The sequence below is a fragment of the Babylonia areolata genome, chromosome 1, assembly GCF_041734735.1.
Source record: "Babylonia areolata isolate BAREFJ2019XMU chromosome 1, ASM4173473v1, whole genome shotgun sequence".
NCBI classification, from domain to species: Eukaryota; Metazoa; Mollusca; class Gastropoda; order Neogastropoda; family Buccinidae; genus Babylonia; species Babylonia areolata.
The window spans coordinates 33,559,182-33,579,428 of NC_134876.1; the positions used below are offsets into that span (position 1 = coordinate 33,559,182).

General features: G+C 40.8%; 1 protein-coding gene across 2 annotated transcripts; it reads right to left on the reverse strand.

Annotated features, from left to right (window-relative positions):
- Positions 1-33: 33 nt before the first annotated feature.
- Positions 34-18,801, reverse strand: LOC143291942 (ribosome biogenesis regulatory protein homolog). Of its 2 annotated transcripts, XR_013056603.1 has the most exons (11): positions 18,603-18,801; positions 17,055-17,127; positions 15,273-15,311; positions 14,448-14,486; positions 12,623-12,724; positions 11,566-11,641; positions 10,968-11,075; positions 10,373-10,518; positions 9,721-9,851; positions 183-478; positions 102-146 (listed from the first exon to the last, which is right to left on the reverse strand). XR_013056603.1 is itself a non-coding variant. In XM_076602090.1 (10 exons), exons 1-10 carry the CDS (start codon positions 18,755-18,757, stop codon positions 304-306), a joined length of 1,044 nt encoding a protein of 347 aa, XP_076458205.1. In that variant the 5' UTR covers positions 18,758-18,801; the 3' UTR covers positions 34-303. The 2 variants fall into 2 exon arrangements, 1 of the variants encoding a protein (XP_076458205.1); XM_076602090.1 differs by having other exon boundaries at positions 34-478.
- Between the last annotated feature and the right edge of the window lie 1,446 nt (positions 18,802-20,247).

The following is a 20,247-nucleotide window of genomic DNA, read 5'->3' on the forward strand; positions in this document are numbered from 1 at the left end:
CATGCATAAAATCACATCAACACATAATGGCATCATCGTTGCACTTTATGTCATCAATACATTTCCCGCTCTGTCCCTCTTTCACACACAAACACATCATAAGCACTCAAACACATCATAAAACTCTCCCACAAACACACCATAACCTCTCTCTCTCTGTCCCTCTCCCACAAACACACAACATCTCTCTCTCTCTCTGTCCCTCTCTCATACACCATAAACACTCTCTTGCTCTGTCCCTCTCCCACATGCAAATACACCAATGTCCATGCGCAAAATGTCCATACAGTGGAGTTCTGCCCCTCAACGTCTTTTCTGAACCCCACCCTTCTTTCCTTTGCCTCCTTTCTTTCCTCCACCTACTCCTTTCTTTCCTACTCCTCCTTTCTTTCCTCCACCTCCTCTTCCTTTCTTTCCTCCACCTACTCCTCCTTTCTTGCCAGCCTTCTTCCTGCCGTCAGGTGTCTTGGAGGCAGCTCTGAAACACAGTGAAATAGCACACAATAAGAAAACGGAATATGAGCATCATGAGTATGTTATATATAAAAAATTAAAAAATTTAAAAAAAAACAACTTCCAGTCCATACCTCATGCACCATGGCATTAAAAGGAAATGTACAGGTCTCATGACAGGCCAAACAAGGGTGAAACCTTCCTGCTAAACAAGGGTGAAACCTTCCTGAACAGGAAATAATAAACACTGGATCTGAATCAGAAGAGGGAAAGCAACACAAAACCTTTGAATGAAAGCAAATACCAACCAACATGGAAACATGTAATGATAATGACTGAAACACTTCTGCAACACAATGATCTGGTATATTTCACAGCTATGTGTAATCGATTAAAAACATAACAATGCAAAGAGTTTGACTTTCTCAAGGTGACGTCACTGCATTCAGACAAATCCATACACGCTACACTACAGCTACTAGGCAGATGCCTGACCAGCAGCATAACCCAACATACTTAGTCAGGCACTGACTGCATGCATACATATATATGTTTGTGTACCTATCCAAGTGGATTTCTTCCACAGAATTTTGCCAGAAGACTTTTGTTGTCGTGGGTTCATTTTCAGTGTGCCAAGTGTGTGCTGCATATGGGACCTCGGTTTATCATCTCATCCGAACGACTTGACACTGCTTTTCCAGTGAAACATGGGAGAAAGGGTGAGAGCAGGATTCGAACCCAGACCCTCACAGACTCACTGTACTGGCAGATGAGAGTCATAACCAATTGTCAACCTTCCTCCTTACTTTAAGGGATCATTTCAAAGTAATGCATTTCAAAGTAACGCAAAGAAAGATGAGAAAACAAAACAAAGTAACAAAAAGAAAGATGACAAAATAAATTTGCATACAAACATAACATGTTCACTCACGCACGCACACACAGTGACACACACGTAAAAACTGACACGACTCCTGAAAAGTCTCTCCTATACAGGCAGCAGTGTAGTGATTGTACACCAGCAGAAAGAGCACAACAAACGACACTATCAAAATCATATCCCTTTTTCACTGCTAATTGATGTCCTGGCACATTTACTGACCTGACCAACAAGTAGCCAAAGCCATAAATAGCACACATGTATTCCATGCTTCGGAATCCGTGCCTAATGCAGATTGTATTCTAACCATGCCGAAGTCCAAGAATAATAATTACAGCAAAACAATGTACACAACAGTTTACATAAAACCCTAACTTTAAACATTTAAAGTTATAATCTATACAGTAAAAGGCAGAACTCGTCGGTATGCCAAATTGCCAGTAACATGTAACTAAAAATACCAGTTGTGCAAACATACTCCTGCATTGTAAAGTTTGTGTGAAATTCACAGAATGTCTAAGAACTACATACCACATGCATCAGTATAAAAATGTGTTCTTAACTCCTATGCTGCCTGTATGAGAAGATAACTCATCAGTACAGCCATGTACGCTTCGCTGCCATAGTGACGGAAATATTCAGACTTTTCCCTGCTTTGTATCGAGTTTGTTGAAAAAGCACTGGTAGCTTCAGCTTGAGAAATCTTTCTAGACTCTGTTGATAGCTAGAAACCCTATCTACGTCATAAAGCAGGCCTTTATTTGATCAATTTGCTTTGGTCACTGGCTGTGTTTGGACTCACCCATCAAACGATCAGCAGAATGGCAAATGGCTCTGCGATCAAGCAACAAAAATGACCATAACTGCTTTCTTTTGTTAATGCTCAGAAAGAATTGAAGCATCAACTAGAAGAAGGCACTGATGAACTTTCATTGGATAATTCAGTTGAAAATAAAGGGAGTGAAAAAAAGACCAAACAACAATGACTGCATTGACTTTTTCTCTCTGTTTGTAGATGATAATCTCAATAAATTTGTTGAGGAAACCACTGTGTACACAAAGCAGACGCTCCAACAGGTACAGGCAAATCCAGGCAAGCAGAAAAATTACTCCAGACTACGTTTCTGATGGGTATGATGATTTTTTCGAGGAAACTGATGTGACCAAAGGACAAGACAATCTGTGCTGTTAATGTTATCACTTAGAGCAGTCACAATTAATCATGCATATGTCTCCTTTTTTTAATCGTGTTATTATCCATTTGTCCAGAAAATATTACTGTGCAAATGACCAGACTAATAAAGTATGGATAAACTTCAGAGTTCAGAACAATGCAGCTGGACTTGTTTTCAGATCCTCCAAATTTGGACATGTTACTCCTCTCTTCCACTCTCTTGACTGGCTACCAGTTTCTGAAAGAACTGAATACAAGGTTTCTGCTCTGATGTTTTCTGCCCTCTCAAGCTCTGGTCCTCGCTACCTCTCTGACCTCCTTGAAGTGTACATTCAAACTTGTTATGCTTCCGATACCAGGCTTTTAAAACTCCCTATTGTAAAAAAAAAAAAAAGAAGCAACAGGGTCAAAGATCTTTTTCTTTCCAGGCTCTGTCATTGTGGAACAAATTACCAGAACATTTGTGTCATTCTGTCTCTCTAAAATCTTTTAAGTCTGCTCTGAAAAAACATCTTTTCCAACGGCAGTAACAGCAGGTTTTTTTGTTGTTGGTTGTTGGCTTTTTTGTTGTTATTTTTTTATCTTGGTGTGATCTGGTTTTGGGTGCATGTTTTGTTGTGGAGAAGCTGTTTGCCGTGTGTGTGTGGCGGGGTACTGGCAAGTGTCCATGCATTCGTGTGTGTGTGTGTGTGCTAGAGTGCGTGTTGCAGAGATGGGTTTTCTGGAGGGCGTCAAGGGTGGGGGGTGGTTTCCAATGTTCAGATGCGTGAGTGTTTTTCTGGCAAGTGCTTCCATGTGTGTGGGGGTGGGGATGGGGTGGAGTATTGATGGGGGAGGCAGAGTAGGGAACGAAATGTAAAGCGCTTTGAGCAGTATTTCTGAAGAAACGCACTATATAAATGTCCATTATCATTATTACTAATGTTCGTAATAGGAAATTTTCTATCTAAAATTACGTTTAAATAACATACTTACCGTGACCCAACTAGTGCAGACTCCGGCAGGGGTCTGACATTCCTGTCCTGTGCAAACTATCCGCCCATGCGGAGCAGACGAAACTACGGCCGATAACCTCCCGGAAGTAGGTAACCTCCCCTTTGTCCTGCTGGTTATCGCCCTCTTTTGACGGCAATATGCCATCACCAGCGCAGCAAGCAGGAAGAACAGGAAGCGGGGAGGACGGGAGGGTCTTAAATTTGGGTCACGGTAAGTATGTTATTTAAACGTAATTTTAGATAGAAAATTTCCTTTTAATTACACATACTTAACCGTGACCCAACTAGTGCAGAATAGCACGACAAGGTGGAGGGCTCACCTGTTCTACTGTCTGTGAGCTGTGATGGTCTGTTGTGCAGCTACCACAGAAGCGATGGCTCTTGCGCCATCAACCCGCAGGCGTGCGACATCTCTCTGGTAGAAGTCGATGAGCCATTATCCCTTAGGCGATAGGTGTCCCTCAAGTAGAATTTGACGAAAGTAGAGTGTACTGTGTCGCCTAAGGACATTAGTGCGGGTAAAGAAGACAGAGGTCCACAGCTGTATTGTGGGGGAGGTCTGTGGACCACAGCTGAGCAGATGAGCGCGGATGAGCGTCAATGCAAGGAGGTGCGCATGTGGTTTGATCTGATGATTCCACAACGGATGTGGGCCGATAGTGGAAGTGGTTTTTGTGTTTGAAGGAAACTGTGGCACGAGACAGAGGTAGGTCACCGTGTTGGGCCTGCCTCAGGCATGACAGCCAGATCTGTGGAGCTCCTCCATGCGAGCTGACAGGCGATGGGCACTCCCCCGCCCCTGGCCCCCCCCACCCCCTTTTTTGACGTTGTCAAAAAATGACAGCACTGGTATGTTGCCTATGCATAGGATGGCAGACATTTGGCAACAAAAGACTTGATGTCCCTGGTGTCTCTGGGACAGGGTTGTGTAATTGCCCAGGTAGGTACCATCACGAAGGGGCATACGGAAGGCTTGGTGGCTTCTCTGCCTGAGTGTGGCCTGTTGGAGTAACCTGCAGAAGGTTGTCCGCAGTCAATGGCTGGGTTGGATCAGGCTGTGGAAGTGCATTTCATGTGCCCACAGGTCACTGAGTCTCATTCAGTGATGGAATTCCCAAATGGAAGAGGGTTTCCATGGGGAAAATTTTTGCTGAAGGTTTTTTAGTGAGAAAGGGGACCGGATCCATGACAGGCCCCTGGCTGTGTGTGGTGCGCACTGAGTCTGGGATGGAGCGGGGCGGGGCAGGGAGGTAAGTGGCTCAAGATGTGTTGTACTGGCTATTGACATCAAGGCACTGATCTGACATACGTTTTTAGTATGGCCCGTGGTTTCTTAATTGCAAAGGGAAATCATTTGCAGCTTAGTCTTTCATGGATGACTATGTCTCTCAGACTAGAAGTCAAATTGCACTGGGACTTAGTGCTGTAGCCTTAGGCCTAAGTAGCCTTTGGGAACCTTCCCAATTATGAGTCCTAAGGCCCTCTTGATTGAGGGACCGGGGATGCAACTTGGGCAAAACACTCTCTACTATAAATTGTATAATCGAATTCCAGCCCGAATAGACTGGACAGCAGATGCCTCCTCTGCTGTTCTGATGGAGACTGTCGTACTCGACTGATTATCATATACTGTTCCTAGGAGGACACCAATGAGCATGGGTAAACCAGGAAACAGCTGCTGTGTGCTTCAGGGACGAAGGTGTTCACCATGCAGATTATGTTGCAATGTAAGGAAGCCGGAAAGAGTTGACGGGGTCTTGTGGTGCAACCGTGTGTCAGAAAGACATGGTGCTTGCTTCCGAAGTGACAACAAAGTCATCCTCTGACAGTCCCTTGACCGAAGGCTGGGGCTCCATGATGGTATAGCCTGCCTAGGCTAGCAACCTCTGGAAGTGTCTCATTGGAAAGACAGTGCCTGAGGAGGAATGGCCATCTGTAACCACAGCAGTGGTTGTGTGTAGAGGCCGAAAGGATCGGGCAGGGAAGACTAAGTGCAGAAAGTGCTTTCGAACGCCAATTGTTTGAGACGTTGATGCTGGATTCGTGTTCAAGCAAGGTGATGGGGTGAACTGATGTGCTTGAATGCGGCATCTGCCGTGCTGGTATGAGTGGGCAGAAAGGTACACCCCTGTGGCTAATGGACGGTTCGTTGTGCTTTGTGGGACGCATCCGTCCTCGTCAATATGCCTTTCTCCCAAATGTAGAGGAAAACAATTATGACCCAGGCCTTCTGCTACTAGAGAGGAGTAGAAGAGATGGGCTGAGGGTGATTGTCTCCTGCCCAGTGGGCAGTTTTTGGGTCCGCTAAAACTTGTAAGGCAAGATAGACACCTCTTCATGGGAAGGCTGGCTAGGATGTAGGGCCTGTGTGGAGTTTTTGTCACAATCACAGTGGTGCAAACCAAGGGTTGTTGTAGGCAAGGGGAGAAAGAAGGGATGCCTTACAAACTTGGAAGGAATGAAAGGCATGTGTGTCCAGAGTGGCACCTCTAAGTTGGACTGCCTCACCCTTCCTTGTGCATCTCCAGCCTTATGGGTGATTGTTGCAGGCAAATGAGTTGGGTTGCCTTGTCCGTCCTTGCACCAAGAGAGGCATTCTTAGCCCTGTGGGTGTGAAGGGGGTATGTGTGGATCCCTAAGGACCAGCCACTATTGAAATGTGAAGGAGCATACATTCAGGCGTGAATGAGGCTATTATTATTTTATTTTATGTTTGTGAGTGCAGTCGTCCTCCAAAAGCAAGGTAGGGATGAATTTATGAAAATGAATACATATATGTGCCAAGGGAATAAAAACTTCCATCAGCTCAAGTGATGTCTGAAGTATGCCAATGACAAGAGATCGAGACACAAGAAATAAGCAGCTGTATAAGCATACGTGTAGCGTGCACCGATATACCCAAGTAAGTGGGTAATTGTGCATAATCATCAATGGAAAGGAATCTGTCCATGCACCTACATATGAGATGTACATACGCATATGAATAAAGTGCCAGTACGTAGAGGCAGAGAGTTCTGGGCATTGTGAACAGAAGGCCGCAAATGCAAGTGTGCCTATATTGCTATGTAGGGAATCTCAATGAACAGATGTCAATGAATTGAGATAGAAATATAATTGTACATGTTAATATGAAAGTCGTCTGAACCTATCCCATAAGCACATACACATGTGTATACCGATGGATAAGTACGCATCTATACGTGAAAGCAGAAATGCGTATGAATGTAGCAATATATCTCATATATATGTATATATGTGTGTGTGTATATATATATGTATATATATATATATATATATATATATATATATATATATATATATATACATATATATATATATTTTTTTTTTTTTTTTTTTTTTTTTTTTTAAATATGTATAGATTTTTCTATATATATTTCGTGATTGTTGCTTGTGATAATAAATCAAATGGATAGAAGGGGAAATATTGTGATGCATTTCCTGTAGCCAATAGCCTGAGAAACAGCAAGAAAAGTGCAGTTGCTATGCAAAGATGTGTAAAGTCCCTGACTGGGCATGAGGACCCAATGAGAAACCGAAAGAAAACATCGTTGGTGGACAGCACGGGGGGCAGGAGTGATGTGCTGTGTCGGCGAAACTAACCACAGCTTCGAGCGCCTAGGTTACAAATGTGGAGTTGCCTCCCTTGGCGCCGAAAATCATCGAAAAGGAATGTGTCTTTAGAGCACATATCCCCCTTGTGCGACGTGTCCTCGCTGAACAGGGAGGAGTGTCATGTTGTGTGTGAGAGTCCGTGGTTCGATGCCACCGTAACCGACACAGGTGAAAACGAGCGCAAGGGGAATAATTATAATGCCCCTTAGTGCCGTGGGCATCCCAACCCGAATCGGTTGCCATCGGACGCGAGACGGTCAGGGCATGTGGCATGACGGCGCCGTAATCGAGTGTTATGGGCGTCGTGGGCGAGGGGGTGACAAGTCCGTCGGCTTGCCGTGGGATGTGCATCCCCCTGTTGCTGAACGGCGGTCCAATCTCGCGAACAGCTCCTGCGAGAGGACCGGCGTTCAGTTGTCAGTTGTGTGTTGACGGATAAAGTGATAGACAAGATCGGCCCGAGCACTGCCGAGAGGCAGGATCGAGTTATTAATACATGTAAGAATTATCTTGATATTCATTGTGAAAACTTTAAATACAAAACTCGTTTACATATTTTCTGATTTTTCAAGCACTGCGCACTCAATGTTGAAAAATGCAACAGACATACGTGGGGACTCTCTTTTTCTTCCCCACTTCAAGCGGGTAAAAGGCCTTGTCAGGCTTGCACGCCTTGATATTGATATATGATATGATATAAGAGGTACTCCAACGTGGAAGTGCCAATATTAGTCTGGGAAACAGCAGAGTTAGGCAATGGGGCAGAAGAATCCAACACTGCCTAAGTTCCAATGGGGCGTGCACGTACCTGCTCTGTGGGCGCAAGGCGCGGCACCAGAAGGCAGAGTGGTGCATAATTGCTGCAGCAAGTTTAGCGATGAGTTGCTGATTGTTTGGTTGAGTAGCTTGCTGAGACACCATTAGTGGATGGGAAACAGCAGCACTCGGTGGTGTGGCAGATGGGGTCATCACCGCATAGCTTGGTAGGACCGTGCACACACTCGCACTGAAGGCGAGGAGCAGTGCCGGTGCAAGGGAAATAACTGCGGCGGTCACCGGCAAGGGTGCCGAAGCAGGGGTTGCCTCCCTTGGATCGGGTGATCCGGACAAGGGGGGGGGGTGCACGCGTATGGGCAAGCGTGTCCCCTAGTGGTCCACCTTCCTCCCTACACCAGGGGAGGGCATCCCTACACGCCTCGGTCGCTATTGGATCCGAGACGGTCGAGGCATGCCGCGTGGGGGGTCGCGTGATCCGATGTCACGGCCGCCACCACGGACGCATCGCACATAGGGCCCAGTCTAACGTGCGGATCCAAGACAAGCTGCCTTTTTTTTTTTTTTTTTTTTTTTTTTCCCAAGGGATTGTGGCCATTCCATTGGTGCAACTGTGGGTATGGTAAAGAGATAGAGGAGATCGACTCGTACACTGCCGACTGGCAGGGCCGAGAAAACGCGGATCGCGTCGAGTGAGTTCGCGGATCGATAAAAATGACATGAAAGGTAACACTGACCTGAGTGTGTGACCACAAACCTCTAGAAGTCATCAGAGGAGGTGGCGGAGGTCTGGAGTCGACCGGAGGGAGCGGAGGAAGTGGAGAAGGCGGCGGGTTGGCGTTGTTTAGAGGGCCAGGAGTAGAGGGCCCAGAGTGTCAGCGAATCGATTGCGATCGCGCTTTAATTTTAGCACGATTCCCCAATCGAGCTACATAATTATGTGACCTGGTTGGAGACATAATTTGACCACAAACAAGAACGCCAGAGAATCGACAGACAGACAGAAAATACGAAAAAACTTAGCCGTATGAAGAGCACAGGTACAGGAGTCATGATGGCTGCCGGAAAAAGAGGGCGATAACCAGCAGGACAAAGGGGAGGTTACCTACTTCCGGGAGGTTATCGGCCGTAGTTTCGTCTGCTCCGCATGGGCGGATAGTTTGCACAGGACAGGAATGTCAGACCCCTGCCGGAGTCTGCACTAGTTGGGTCACGGTTAAGTATGTGTAATTAAAAAATCAATTATAAATCTGACAAAAAACAAAACACTGATTTCAAAACAAGTGCATGTCTTTGGAAAAATACAAAATCGGAAAATATCATGTGTTTTGTATTCTTTATTCTTTTATCTTTCAGAAAATATATACTTTCATGGGTCTCTCTCCAATAACAAAGTGCAGAGAATTTTTCTTTAAATATATACCTGTTTTTTAGTGTGAAAAAAAACCCTGGCAAATAGAATTCGTTTAAATCTAATTTCCCTCACAGTGAAAGAGTTAATAACAGCAACTGTTTCCCTCAGAATATTTATGAATGAGCAGACCTCTTCAGACTTTACAAGGTAGATATATCCTTGTCTACATGCAAAAGAAATCCTTCCCTCCCTCTCACTTCCAGCATGCCAGACATCAAGTGAAAAAAAAAAAAAGTCATGCAGTCAGCTAAAAGAAAATCATGTTGGAATGTCCTATTTTTCTCCCACAATTTCTTTTTAACACTGGATCTGGAAGCATTCATTGTGTCTGCATATTCCACACTGTACGAAAGCAAGTGAATATATGATTGTAAAAGACATAACAAATGTTACTTACCTTTGCCTTTCTTCACTGTGCTGCAGAGCATTAGCTGCTCTGTTGACATCAACCACTGCTGTGGATGTACTGATTTTTTTCAAAATCTTCTTCTGTCTTTCTTGTTCTCCTTCTGCATAGTTGCTTTCAAACTGAAAAACAACAACAGACAATGACTGTATCAAAAAACAACAAATGAAAACATCACATAAGTACAGCTGATTATGAACATTCATCTGACAACCCCTTAACAGGCAAGTCACCATGCACCTTTCTTGAGGTCATAAAATCAGCAGAAATGCAAACTTTCATCATAACACCTTGATACAAACTAATAACACAAATCATGCAAAAGCCTTTTCTTGCATGTTTTTTTCCCCTTTCCCGTGTACACAAATCTTAATGACAGAACATTCTTTACACCCTTTATCCAAGAACCAGATCATGTTCAAAAAGCCACTAACTGATGTTGGTCTCATCTACTGAAACATGCAACCCTCATCAAGATGATTTTTTTTTTCCACCACTTACAGTGTCTTCACAGATAATATTGACACCCAGAAACATGTAGTCTAGATTCATTATTACTCTGTTCTGTACAGTACACTATCTTAAAATGTCTAACAGACATTCAACCTTCTGCGTAGCACATCACACAAGCAAATGAACCCACCTTTCGTTTCTTATTTTTCAATTTTTCTTTGGGCAGTGTTTCCATGAACTGCCCTAAGCTTGCTGTGGAGCGGTGGGTGACTGACAGAGCAGTCTCCAGGTGTTTTTTGGAGGGGGTGGCCGTGGGAGTGAGACCCACTCCAGGAACTGCACAAACCATTCTGACACTGTTAGCTGAATACCATGTCACAGTTATCTTCTAATCTTATCAAATTGTGTTAGTACTTGGCCACCTTTCATTTCAAATCAACATTAACGGCTGAGCTTCAGAACCACTTAACAGGAGTGAAAAAACAGACTTTGGATGTAAAGAATGCAGGGCTGGAAAGGAACCTGCCTTTGAACCTATGAATCAGTGAAAAAAAATTGACAGTCTGTTTCAAACACTGTTAGATCATAAAACATACTGCATTACTGTTTCAGACACAGTTAAAACAGAAAACTTTCTTCAGGCCCATTGAAATGTTTGTGTCAAGAAATAAATGAGTAAACGGTGACATCCCACAAATCATGTAAAAGGAAATATTCAAGTAAGATAAATGTACCCATTCAAGAATGTGAAGAAAAATAAAAGGCATGAAATAATCATTATTTACCTTTCGATTTTGTACTTCGTCCAATGTTCCTGAGCCTCTGGAGCTCATTCTTTGCCACTCTCTCTCTCTTTTCTTTCTTCACTTTCTCAAACTGATCCTGCATGGGATCTGGAACAGACCATTACTCAGTAGAACAAACAGTAATATATTATTATCAACAACACACAAGGCAAACTCAAGTTTTGCTGGTATGGTTTCTAATGCAATGAACTCAGCACTGTTCTAATGCTATTTGTAAGATGGCATATGTAAACCTGACTGAAAAAGAAATAAATAAATATAAACCTGACTCAACAACAAAAAAATAAACAAGCGTTAAAGAAAGGAAAGAAGAATGGAAACACTGCACATCAGAAGAAAACTAAACAAACAGACCGAAAAAAGAACAAAAGAAAAATTTATGTAAATTCTGAACAAAAAATGAAACAAAAATTCTGTCATTTCACGAATACTTCTGCAACTGCTTAAAGGCATGACTATGTAGTTTTAATCAAAGTTCAGGGATTTTTTTTTTCTTTCACACCCCTTCCCCACCACCACCACAGAAACATGAAATCCACAGTCTAAATAACAAAAGGTAAAACTTATGCAATCTTACCAGCATTGTCTGGCACCTCCAGAAGCCAGCTCTTCGTTTTATCTTTACTCTTGAAACCCCATCGGGGTTTGTATTGCTGTGATCACAAAACATGGAAACTTCATCACTCATTCAGTCTGCCCACTTTCCTAAGAGCACAGCACATCCCCCAAATCAGCTCATTACTTAAATGTATTTGTCCAAACAATCACCCCAAAAATAAATGTATTTTATTTTACAAAATCATTTATGAATGAAGACCACTATTGTCTTTCTTTTTAATGAAATCAACTTCTACTTTATCAGTTCAAAATGCTTTTAAAACAATGCAAGCAATCTGAATCACTGACTTAAATAGATGCACTTTTTAAAGACAACCAGCAAATTTGATCATAACATAAAATGAATGCTCTTTTTAAAGATTACTAGATAACATGCAAATATGTCAAAGTATAAAATTCAATGCACATCTTGAACAAATAGTGATCACACTGACAAACATACTGCAACTATTTTCTTCTGTTTAAAAAAAATATATGTGAAAGATTTACTTCTGATATTTTAACAAGCTCCAGGTACAGGTACACTGATGTGCAAATCGCGCTGCTCAGAACAGAGTCATTTCTTTGATTGTTTTTTGTGTGTTCATATTTAGCAAGAAAATTCCGTTCATTTTAAAGTAATTTTCTGGCTCATATGCAAGTATACAGATAAATTTGTGATATTGTGCTTTTTTGCCACTGTGCACAAACATTGTATTTCAAATGTCTGAATTTGGAAAGGCTACAATCACACCATGTTTGAATGGTGTTAACAAAAGAAGCAGACCTTGAGAAAATGCAAACTTCAAAGTTTCATCATGGATGCATCCACATACAACGCACACACACACACACACACACACACACACACAGAGAAAAGACAATGTAGAAATAAAATACTTATTTCCACATGTCAACCATAAACTTGCAGGCAGTGTTTGGAGGCAGTGGGGAAGATAGAAGTGGGCGACAGAGGAGAGAGTGCATGCGAGGCAGACAGGTGGTGCCAGGTGTGAATGTATGTCAGCATTGCTTACCTGTGACTCTTCGTCCCAGACCATCCTCCCCTTCTTCTTCTTCTGGATGCCCTTCAGCTGGGCATATTGCTCCCACTTTGTGGGCTGCTTGGGCTTAGGTACCTGAAATACACAGGAACACTCAGTTTTTGACATGGTGAAGCAAAAGAAAAATCATTTCAGGACACTTCCTGGTACATACAAGATTGCAAGAAAAATCATTTTGACTCAGTCAATAACAGAGAATGCAGGAAAACCATTTCTGACAAAGTGACATAGAAATCGCTGGGGGAAATAACATTTTTGACACAGAAAATATTTGTTCAATATAGGCACTTAACACTCCACTACATTATTACCAAACCATGTGTCCAACACTGCAGCACGCAAACTTAAGTATCAACTGGGCAGGGGCCTGCTTTGGCTCCCTCTGTGCGTTGAACCATAACTTTTAGTTTGTTTATAATATTTCATTATCATGACAACAAAAACCAAGTGTCGAATTACCTTAAGCTAATGCAAAAACTCCTGTCAACAATATAACACTCCTGTAGGCTGTATATAACTTCTTTTTTTTATATAAGGCACACACCCTTGAATTTATACAATTAAACAAAAAGCCTAGAATAAAGCACACTTGTGCATAAGTTCAGTCCAATTACATTTCATTTCAATCAACCTGATAAAACTTAAAAAGTTAGTTTGGAAGTGGGCTAAAATAAAATGGCAATGCCATAAACTTCAACACAATAATGCTTGCAAATGTAATAAACAAAATGAAGAAGAAAAAAAACAAGTAAAAGACTTCCTCACTCATAAATCAGATTCATCGTCATATCTGCGTAAAATCACAAAGAAATTTGCCAGCAGAATCCAATAAATATCAAATATCACTTTATAATATAGTTACATACTTTTAGAGCCCAAAACTTGTGGCAAATCAATTTTACATGCCACCAAAGACTGAAGGAGATAACATTTGCCTTTGTTACTGTGTCTTACAAAAGAACATTCAGCTTGTTGGCCAATACAGTGTCTGAGATTGTCTTGTCAACACCACTCTCAAGTCAAATCTCAGTGAACATGAATGCAAGGCTGAATCAGAAATCTTGGGTCCTACTCATAGGTTCTGTTCATGCAAAAGCAAGGGTCTCCACATGAACTTGGGCAGTAGCTGGATGCTTACCTTTCACATAAGATAGTAAACCGAGATCCTATCAACAGAGTACACTTTGAAACAGGCAAAACACCCCCATCCCAACAGTCATCCATGGCAACATTCTGTGCAACATTCCACTTTGATAAAGAAACAATACACATGTGCACTGAAACTGGACAAGAAAAAAAAAGGCGGCAATGCACTGTGACCATGTGCTTTGCCTCAGCTCAACATTCACAACATAGCAACAGCATAAAGCATCTAAATCTGAACAAACTGACATCACTGCTATCAGAAGTTCAAAACCATATGGTGATTTAAAATATGTCACAATGACTAAACTGAAATCAGGCCCAGACAATTCATCTCAATGGTGAAATGACTCATCATATGCAAGAACTGTTCCAAGAGTTTGATGCAGAAATGCATCCAACATAAACTGAGTTTCATTCTATGCACTGTGTGTGTGTGTGTGTGTGTGTGTGTGTGTGTGTGTGTGCCTGTGCTTGTGTGTGTGCTTGTGAATATCTGAATGTGCGTTTATGTGCATACATGTCCATATTTGTCTCTTTAAATTAATAGACATATGTAGACATGTATGCACAGTATATATCTGCCTACTTGCATTGTCTGTCTCATCTACAATATTACTGAAAAACTGTAACTGATCTATACAAGCAGACTTACCGCTTTCTCCCTGGGAAGAACAGTCTTTGGCTCAGGAAGCTGTTAAGATTTTTTTAAAATCAAAAGGTAGAATGAATTAACACATAAAATGATTAACAATGCAACTTTTGGTTTTAATGAGCATAATCAATGACCGTTGTTTTATTTTTTTGTTTTTTTTTTTAATAGTTCAGTTTAATCAAAACGAACATTACATGATATGATTCTTGAGAGGGGAAAAAATGAGAGGAAAAGAAACAAAAAAAAACTGAAAAAGCAAATCAATAATATATTCTTTATACTTGTAATCTGAATCAAATATATTATATGAAATGCTGATAATCAATACTTAAAAGTCCAATTGAAAGTGAACTATTTCAGTTTGCCAGAAAAGATTACACAGTTCCTTCAGACATCAGTATATTCCAATATGTTAATGGTAAAAAAAAAAAAATTCATAATTTCCTAACTAAAAGTCAGACTGACTGTATTACCATCAAGTAAATTAAATAAGTCTTTAAGTTTAACTGTCCAGTATTGTCACAATGCTGACACTTTTCTGTTGGGAGTATTTCTAAAAATGTAAAATGCATGAATGTATTGCAATCAGACTCAAAGGTCCTGCTGTTTTTTTTGTTTTTTGTTGTTGTTTTTTTTTTGTTGTCTTTCTTTAAAAAAAAAAAAAAAAAAATCTGAGTCTCATTTCTAAAATCCATGAACTATCAACAGAGAGAGAGACAGGGGAAAGAGAATGATTGCATGGGAGCAGGTGTGTGTGCAGGTTTACACTGCTCACAACAAAATTTAGTTTCTGAATCCCTGAAACAGTGAAAACTTGTGACTCACCTTGATGATTGTGATGTCATCCTTTTTCTCAACTGGCAACTGGAAGTACATACACTTATGCATTAGATATATAGATATTCATATATATATATATATATATATATATATATATATATATATATATATATATATATATATGTAGAGAGAGAGAGAGAGAGTGAATAATAAATCTAAATCCAGATCTCTTTGTTTTCTATAAAAAAAATTTAAAAATTTAAATGTTTAGAAAGTTAAAGGAAGAAGCATAAAAAAAGTCTTGGTTTAACTTTTACCCCTTAAAACTGATATGTGCTTGCGGGGTGGTGTAATGGTTTTAAAAATCTCTCATCACACACACACACACACACATACACACACAACACACACTGACATACACACACTGTAAAATTATCATTATAATGATTTTGCCATGAAATGTTAGCGATAAGTCAACCATCTGAGCTCACCAACACTAAGTGTCATTTGGATGAGACGGTAAACCGAAGTCCTGTGTGCAGCATGCACTTAGCGCACTAAAAGAACCCATGGCAACAAAAGGGTTGTTCCTGGCATAATTCTGTGGTAAAATCCACTTCGATAGGAAAAACAAAAAAAATTGCACACAGGAAAAAATACAAAAAAAATGGGTGGCGCTGTAGTGTAGCGAGCGCTCTCCCTGGGGAGAACAGCCTGAATTTCACACAGAGAAATCTGTTGTGATAAAAAGAAATACAAATACAAAACTAAGACACTTTTACTATGGATGTTAGTAATATATGTGCATGCAGGGTTAGAATTTAACTCTTTTTTTTTTTTTAGTGCCAGTCGGGCACTCTGGACAAAACATTTGAGTGGCCAATTGTGGTTTGGGGTGCCAGCAAAATAAAATGAAATAAAATGTGCCAAGGAGTCTTTCTGCCAGGCTTCATTGTACACATGCTGGCGCTTTGATTTGTACTCCTGCTGTTCATTCTTTTCGTCATGCTAAGCTTTCATCTCTGTTTCGGGAGCCTTTCTTTTAACATTGAAGATGGGAAACATCGTTCGTCGTTAACGCGTTTGAACATCAACATCCGATCGCGCACGAGCAAAGATGCCGCTCCATAAAGTGAGCTGCAGTAGACGACACTACATTTCGACTGACCACGTTAGAGCTTGCATTCTTTGTGTGTCTTTTAATTTTCTTTCGCCTCTATCAATTTTTGAGTGCCAACTGGTCACTCTCGACAGAAAATTTGTGTGCCCAAGCCAACTTTTCGTAGCATTTGCACCTGGGAACCTGCTAAATTCGAACCCTGGCATGTGTGCATGCAGGTGACTTGGGGTGTGCATGCATGCATGTGAATCTGGGTATGTTTGTGGATATTATTGAATATTCATGATGTTGAATCTTGTACTGTTGTAGTCGTGGTTCCTGAAAATGTAGCCAAGGATATCAGATCCTTGGAAACCTTTTTTTTTTCTTTCTGTGGGAAAATTGAGAAACAGTTTGAAGCATGGCCTAATCTGCTCAGGCAAAGAAGAGGCAATGTTTTCCTGTCCAGTACAGAGCACATTACATCCTGTTTTTCACATGCTAAGACACTGGTCATTCCTTGTTTCGATTGAACTTGCAATCATGGGAGGATCCACTTATCACCTAAATTTGTCACAAACATAAAACAATATTCAAGCTAACAGAGAAGCGTATCAGAGAATGACCTCATTAATCAAGACATTATTTGGAAATCATTATTGGTCTGTGTTCAATGGTCTGGGTCAAATGTCTGATGTCGATGCACACCTTAGTTCTTGTCATCTCACCTCACTTAGGCAGTTGACCAGAAACTGAACATTGGTCTTCGTGAAGTTCAAAAGAAATTGTTCTCTGTCTTTCCTGAAAACATACATGCACACAGTCAAAATTATAATTATACTTTATAAATTATTAAAGCTTTTTCTCCTGTACAATTGTAAGTCAGGAAACAAGGAATCTAAATGTTATCAAACTGTCATACTGATGCACAAAGAAATGTAAAATATCACTGCTGAAGGAATACATGGAAGACATAGGTCAGGCTGCCTGAGCCAAAAGCATGCTACTGACAGTCTTCTATAAACAGCGATTTCAGTTCGACTGGAAAAGTTGAAGTTAAGAAACAATCATTGCTGAATTGCGCCCAACAGCAACCTCCCACAACATGACAATTTTCATCAGCATACTGATGTTGGTCGTCAAGTGGAAAATGAAGAAGATGATTGACTGAATCTTTAATGGGTAAAGAATTAGGCACAGTAAAGGCCTTTTTACAATTCTGCCCATTTAATGACACAAAACATAAAAATAAAGAATGACACAAAACATAGAAATAAAATGAAATAAAATAAAATAATCAGAATGACGAATAAGAATAGTAACTGGAATAGTCTATTAAAGGTAACAAAGCGATGAAAAGAACAACTGGTACATTATCATGTACGTACATACTTACACACACACACACGCACACACACACAATTATAAAACAAGCAAACAAAGACATGCGTACACATTCACGCCCACACACTCAAACACACACAAACACATACACGCACTTCTGATCATTTGCTAGCATGATCACTCATACATTCAATTTTTCATTCATCATGGCATAGCAGCTAGTGGACTGAGTACATGCAAGCATTTGCAAAAGACCGCGAGTAGGTCAATCAAAAGTATCAAATAGAAATATTCTTATGTTAGTTTTAAAGAGAGATACGGCTGGAATTTGACGACATGTCTTTGGAAGCATGTTCCATTTTATGGTTCCATTAAATGAGAGACTCACCTTAAATAAATCAATTTTAGGCTTTGGCCGTTTGGGACAATAGCTCTGTCTGATTTACGTTGGAAGTGGAAACAAAATAATGATTTTAAGTATTGTGGGCATGCGTTATGAACAATCTTATACATAAGAATCAATGTGTTATATCAAATAAGTAGATGAACAGGTAATATTTGAAGTTCTTCGTACATTTTGTGCACAGATCCGCCTGTGGTATTTACATGGCTAATCATCTTAATGGCACGTTTTTGTGAAGAGCAAAGTGGCTTTAATGTAGGAGGAGGACATTTACCCCAAAGAAGAAGAATCATTCTCAGTGGGTTTACTGTGGGTAGTCGTCTTCGACTGTCTCAAATCGAGTAATGATCCGTCCGAACTGAGTGCTTCAGGCGAGCACAGACTGACAGAGCAGCATGCTTAACATGAACACTTTAACTGTAGTCTTTTACATTTACCTTGAACAGTTCTAATTCAATAAGCTGAGTAACTCTGGGTCTAGTAGACCCACGTGGTATTTTCACATCAAGAATCCTAAGTGAAAACCTACCGTATTTGTTGTAAGTCGATGCTATTTACATCGAACGCCAATAAATTCCCAGCATCGACATCAACATCTATTGGTTTATCGACTCCTGCGGATTTTTTTTCCGAAACATTTTCCAGAAAATCTTCCACTTTCATGGGCAAGGTTTCAGCGGCCATTCTTTGTCTTCTTCTGTGATATTTGTGTCCCTTGTGTCTCAACCCACGTGGTCTCAACTCACAGATTTAAATAGACTAAATACCAGAACTCATCAAAATTTGTCGAAACATAACGAAAACTATCATTTAATGAAAATCAATATATGTGCGCCCAGGCAAAGACGAATTAAAGAACTATTTGGTTGATTTAATAATCTGAATATTAATTGCACTAAAATGATATAGTCAATGAAAATCAATCCAGGTGCGCTCTCAGTGCAAAAGATAAAATAAAATGATCAATCAATCAATCAGATTAATTGATTAATTCGTCTATTCAGTCGAGAGTGATGTTTTTCATTTTTTGCATTGGTTTTGCAAAATCGAGTGTGTGTGTGTGTGTGTGTGTGTGTGTGTGTGTGTGTGTGTGTGTGTGTGTGTGTGTGTGTGTGTGTGTGTGTGTGTGTGTGTGTGTGTGAGGGTGTGTGTGTTTGCGTTGTGGGCATTTTGGGAGCTGCAGAATAAAGGAACATGCATACCTATGTAGCATATGAGAGCTCTATGTGTGTGTGTCTGTGTGTCTCTGTGTGAGGGTGTGTGTGTTTCCGTTGTGGGCATTTTGGGAGCTGCAGAATAAAGGAACATGCATGTGTCAGTGTGTGTGTGTGTGTGTGTGTGTCTGTCTCTGTGTGTGTGTGTGTGTGTGTGTGTGTGTGTGAGTTGTGGGAGCTGCAATATGTAGGAACGCATGTGTGTAGAGGGGGGGGGGAGGGTTGGTGCTGAGGTGTCTGATCCATCTGTCAATCAAAGAGCACGTGGCAAATGGTGGAGATGCAGAGTATGTTAGGTTACAAAGGGAGGTGGAAGGGTGTGATTGTCTTGTTTGTTTCGTCAGTGTGAAGTTCAAGTGGTGTTCATGTTTGGTATCCCCTTAGACACCAGTATAGCTGATGTTCCCAACATGTCACAAATTTTTTTAATGTGCATGACTGGGCTGGACAAAAAGAAAGGGAATTACAGAGTGAGGCTTGACAGTGCTGGGACCTGTGTTGTTGATACAATCTTATATTTTGTTGATTTACCATGGCTGTTATTGATTACTGATTAATCCATGTAAAGCGCGCTTGCAACTTAATTGCTGCTGCGTTTGAATGGGAAATATAAGTTTGAAAGCCAAAGCACTCTTTCCTTGCTAGTTAATGCCTAATATCTGCTTAGTCAGTTTGCATCCAGTTACACTCTTTTTTCTTGATGTAATACTTTTTTAACGGCATCATCTTTGAAGATCATCATCCCAACCTCAGTGGGTCATTGGCTGTTACTGGATCTGCTTTGAGTGTGCGTTGCGAGCATGAGTGTAAGGGAGTGAGACAAAGATGTTTTCCAGTGTTTTTGAGGGAGAGAAAGAAAGGAAAAATATTTGTACTGCAAAGTGTGTGTGTGTGTTTACACATTGTGCAAAACTAGATATTTATAATTTTGAATTTTGATTGTCGTTGTGTGCGTGTATA

Bases quoted from the DNA above. Each gene is read 5' to 3' on its own strand.
- LOC143291942 (XM_076602090.1), bottom strand. From the start codon at position 18,757: ATGGCCGCTGAAACCTTGCCCATGAAAGTGGAAGATTTTCTGGAAAAT. The intron at 11,076-11,565 runs GTAAGATTGCAT...GGTCTGTTCCAG, and splicing joins GGAGGTGCCAGACAATGCTG to ATCCCATGCAGGATCAGTTT. The intron at 479-9,720 runs GTAAGTAACATT...ACTGTGTTTCAG, and splicing joins CACAGTGAAGAAAGGCAAAG to AGCTGCCTCCAAGACACCTG.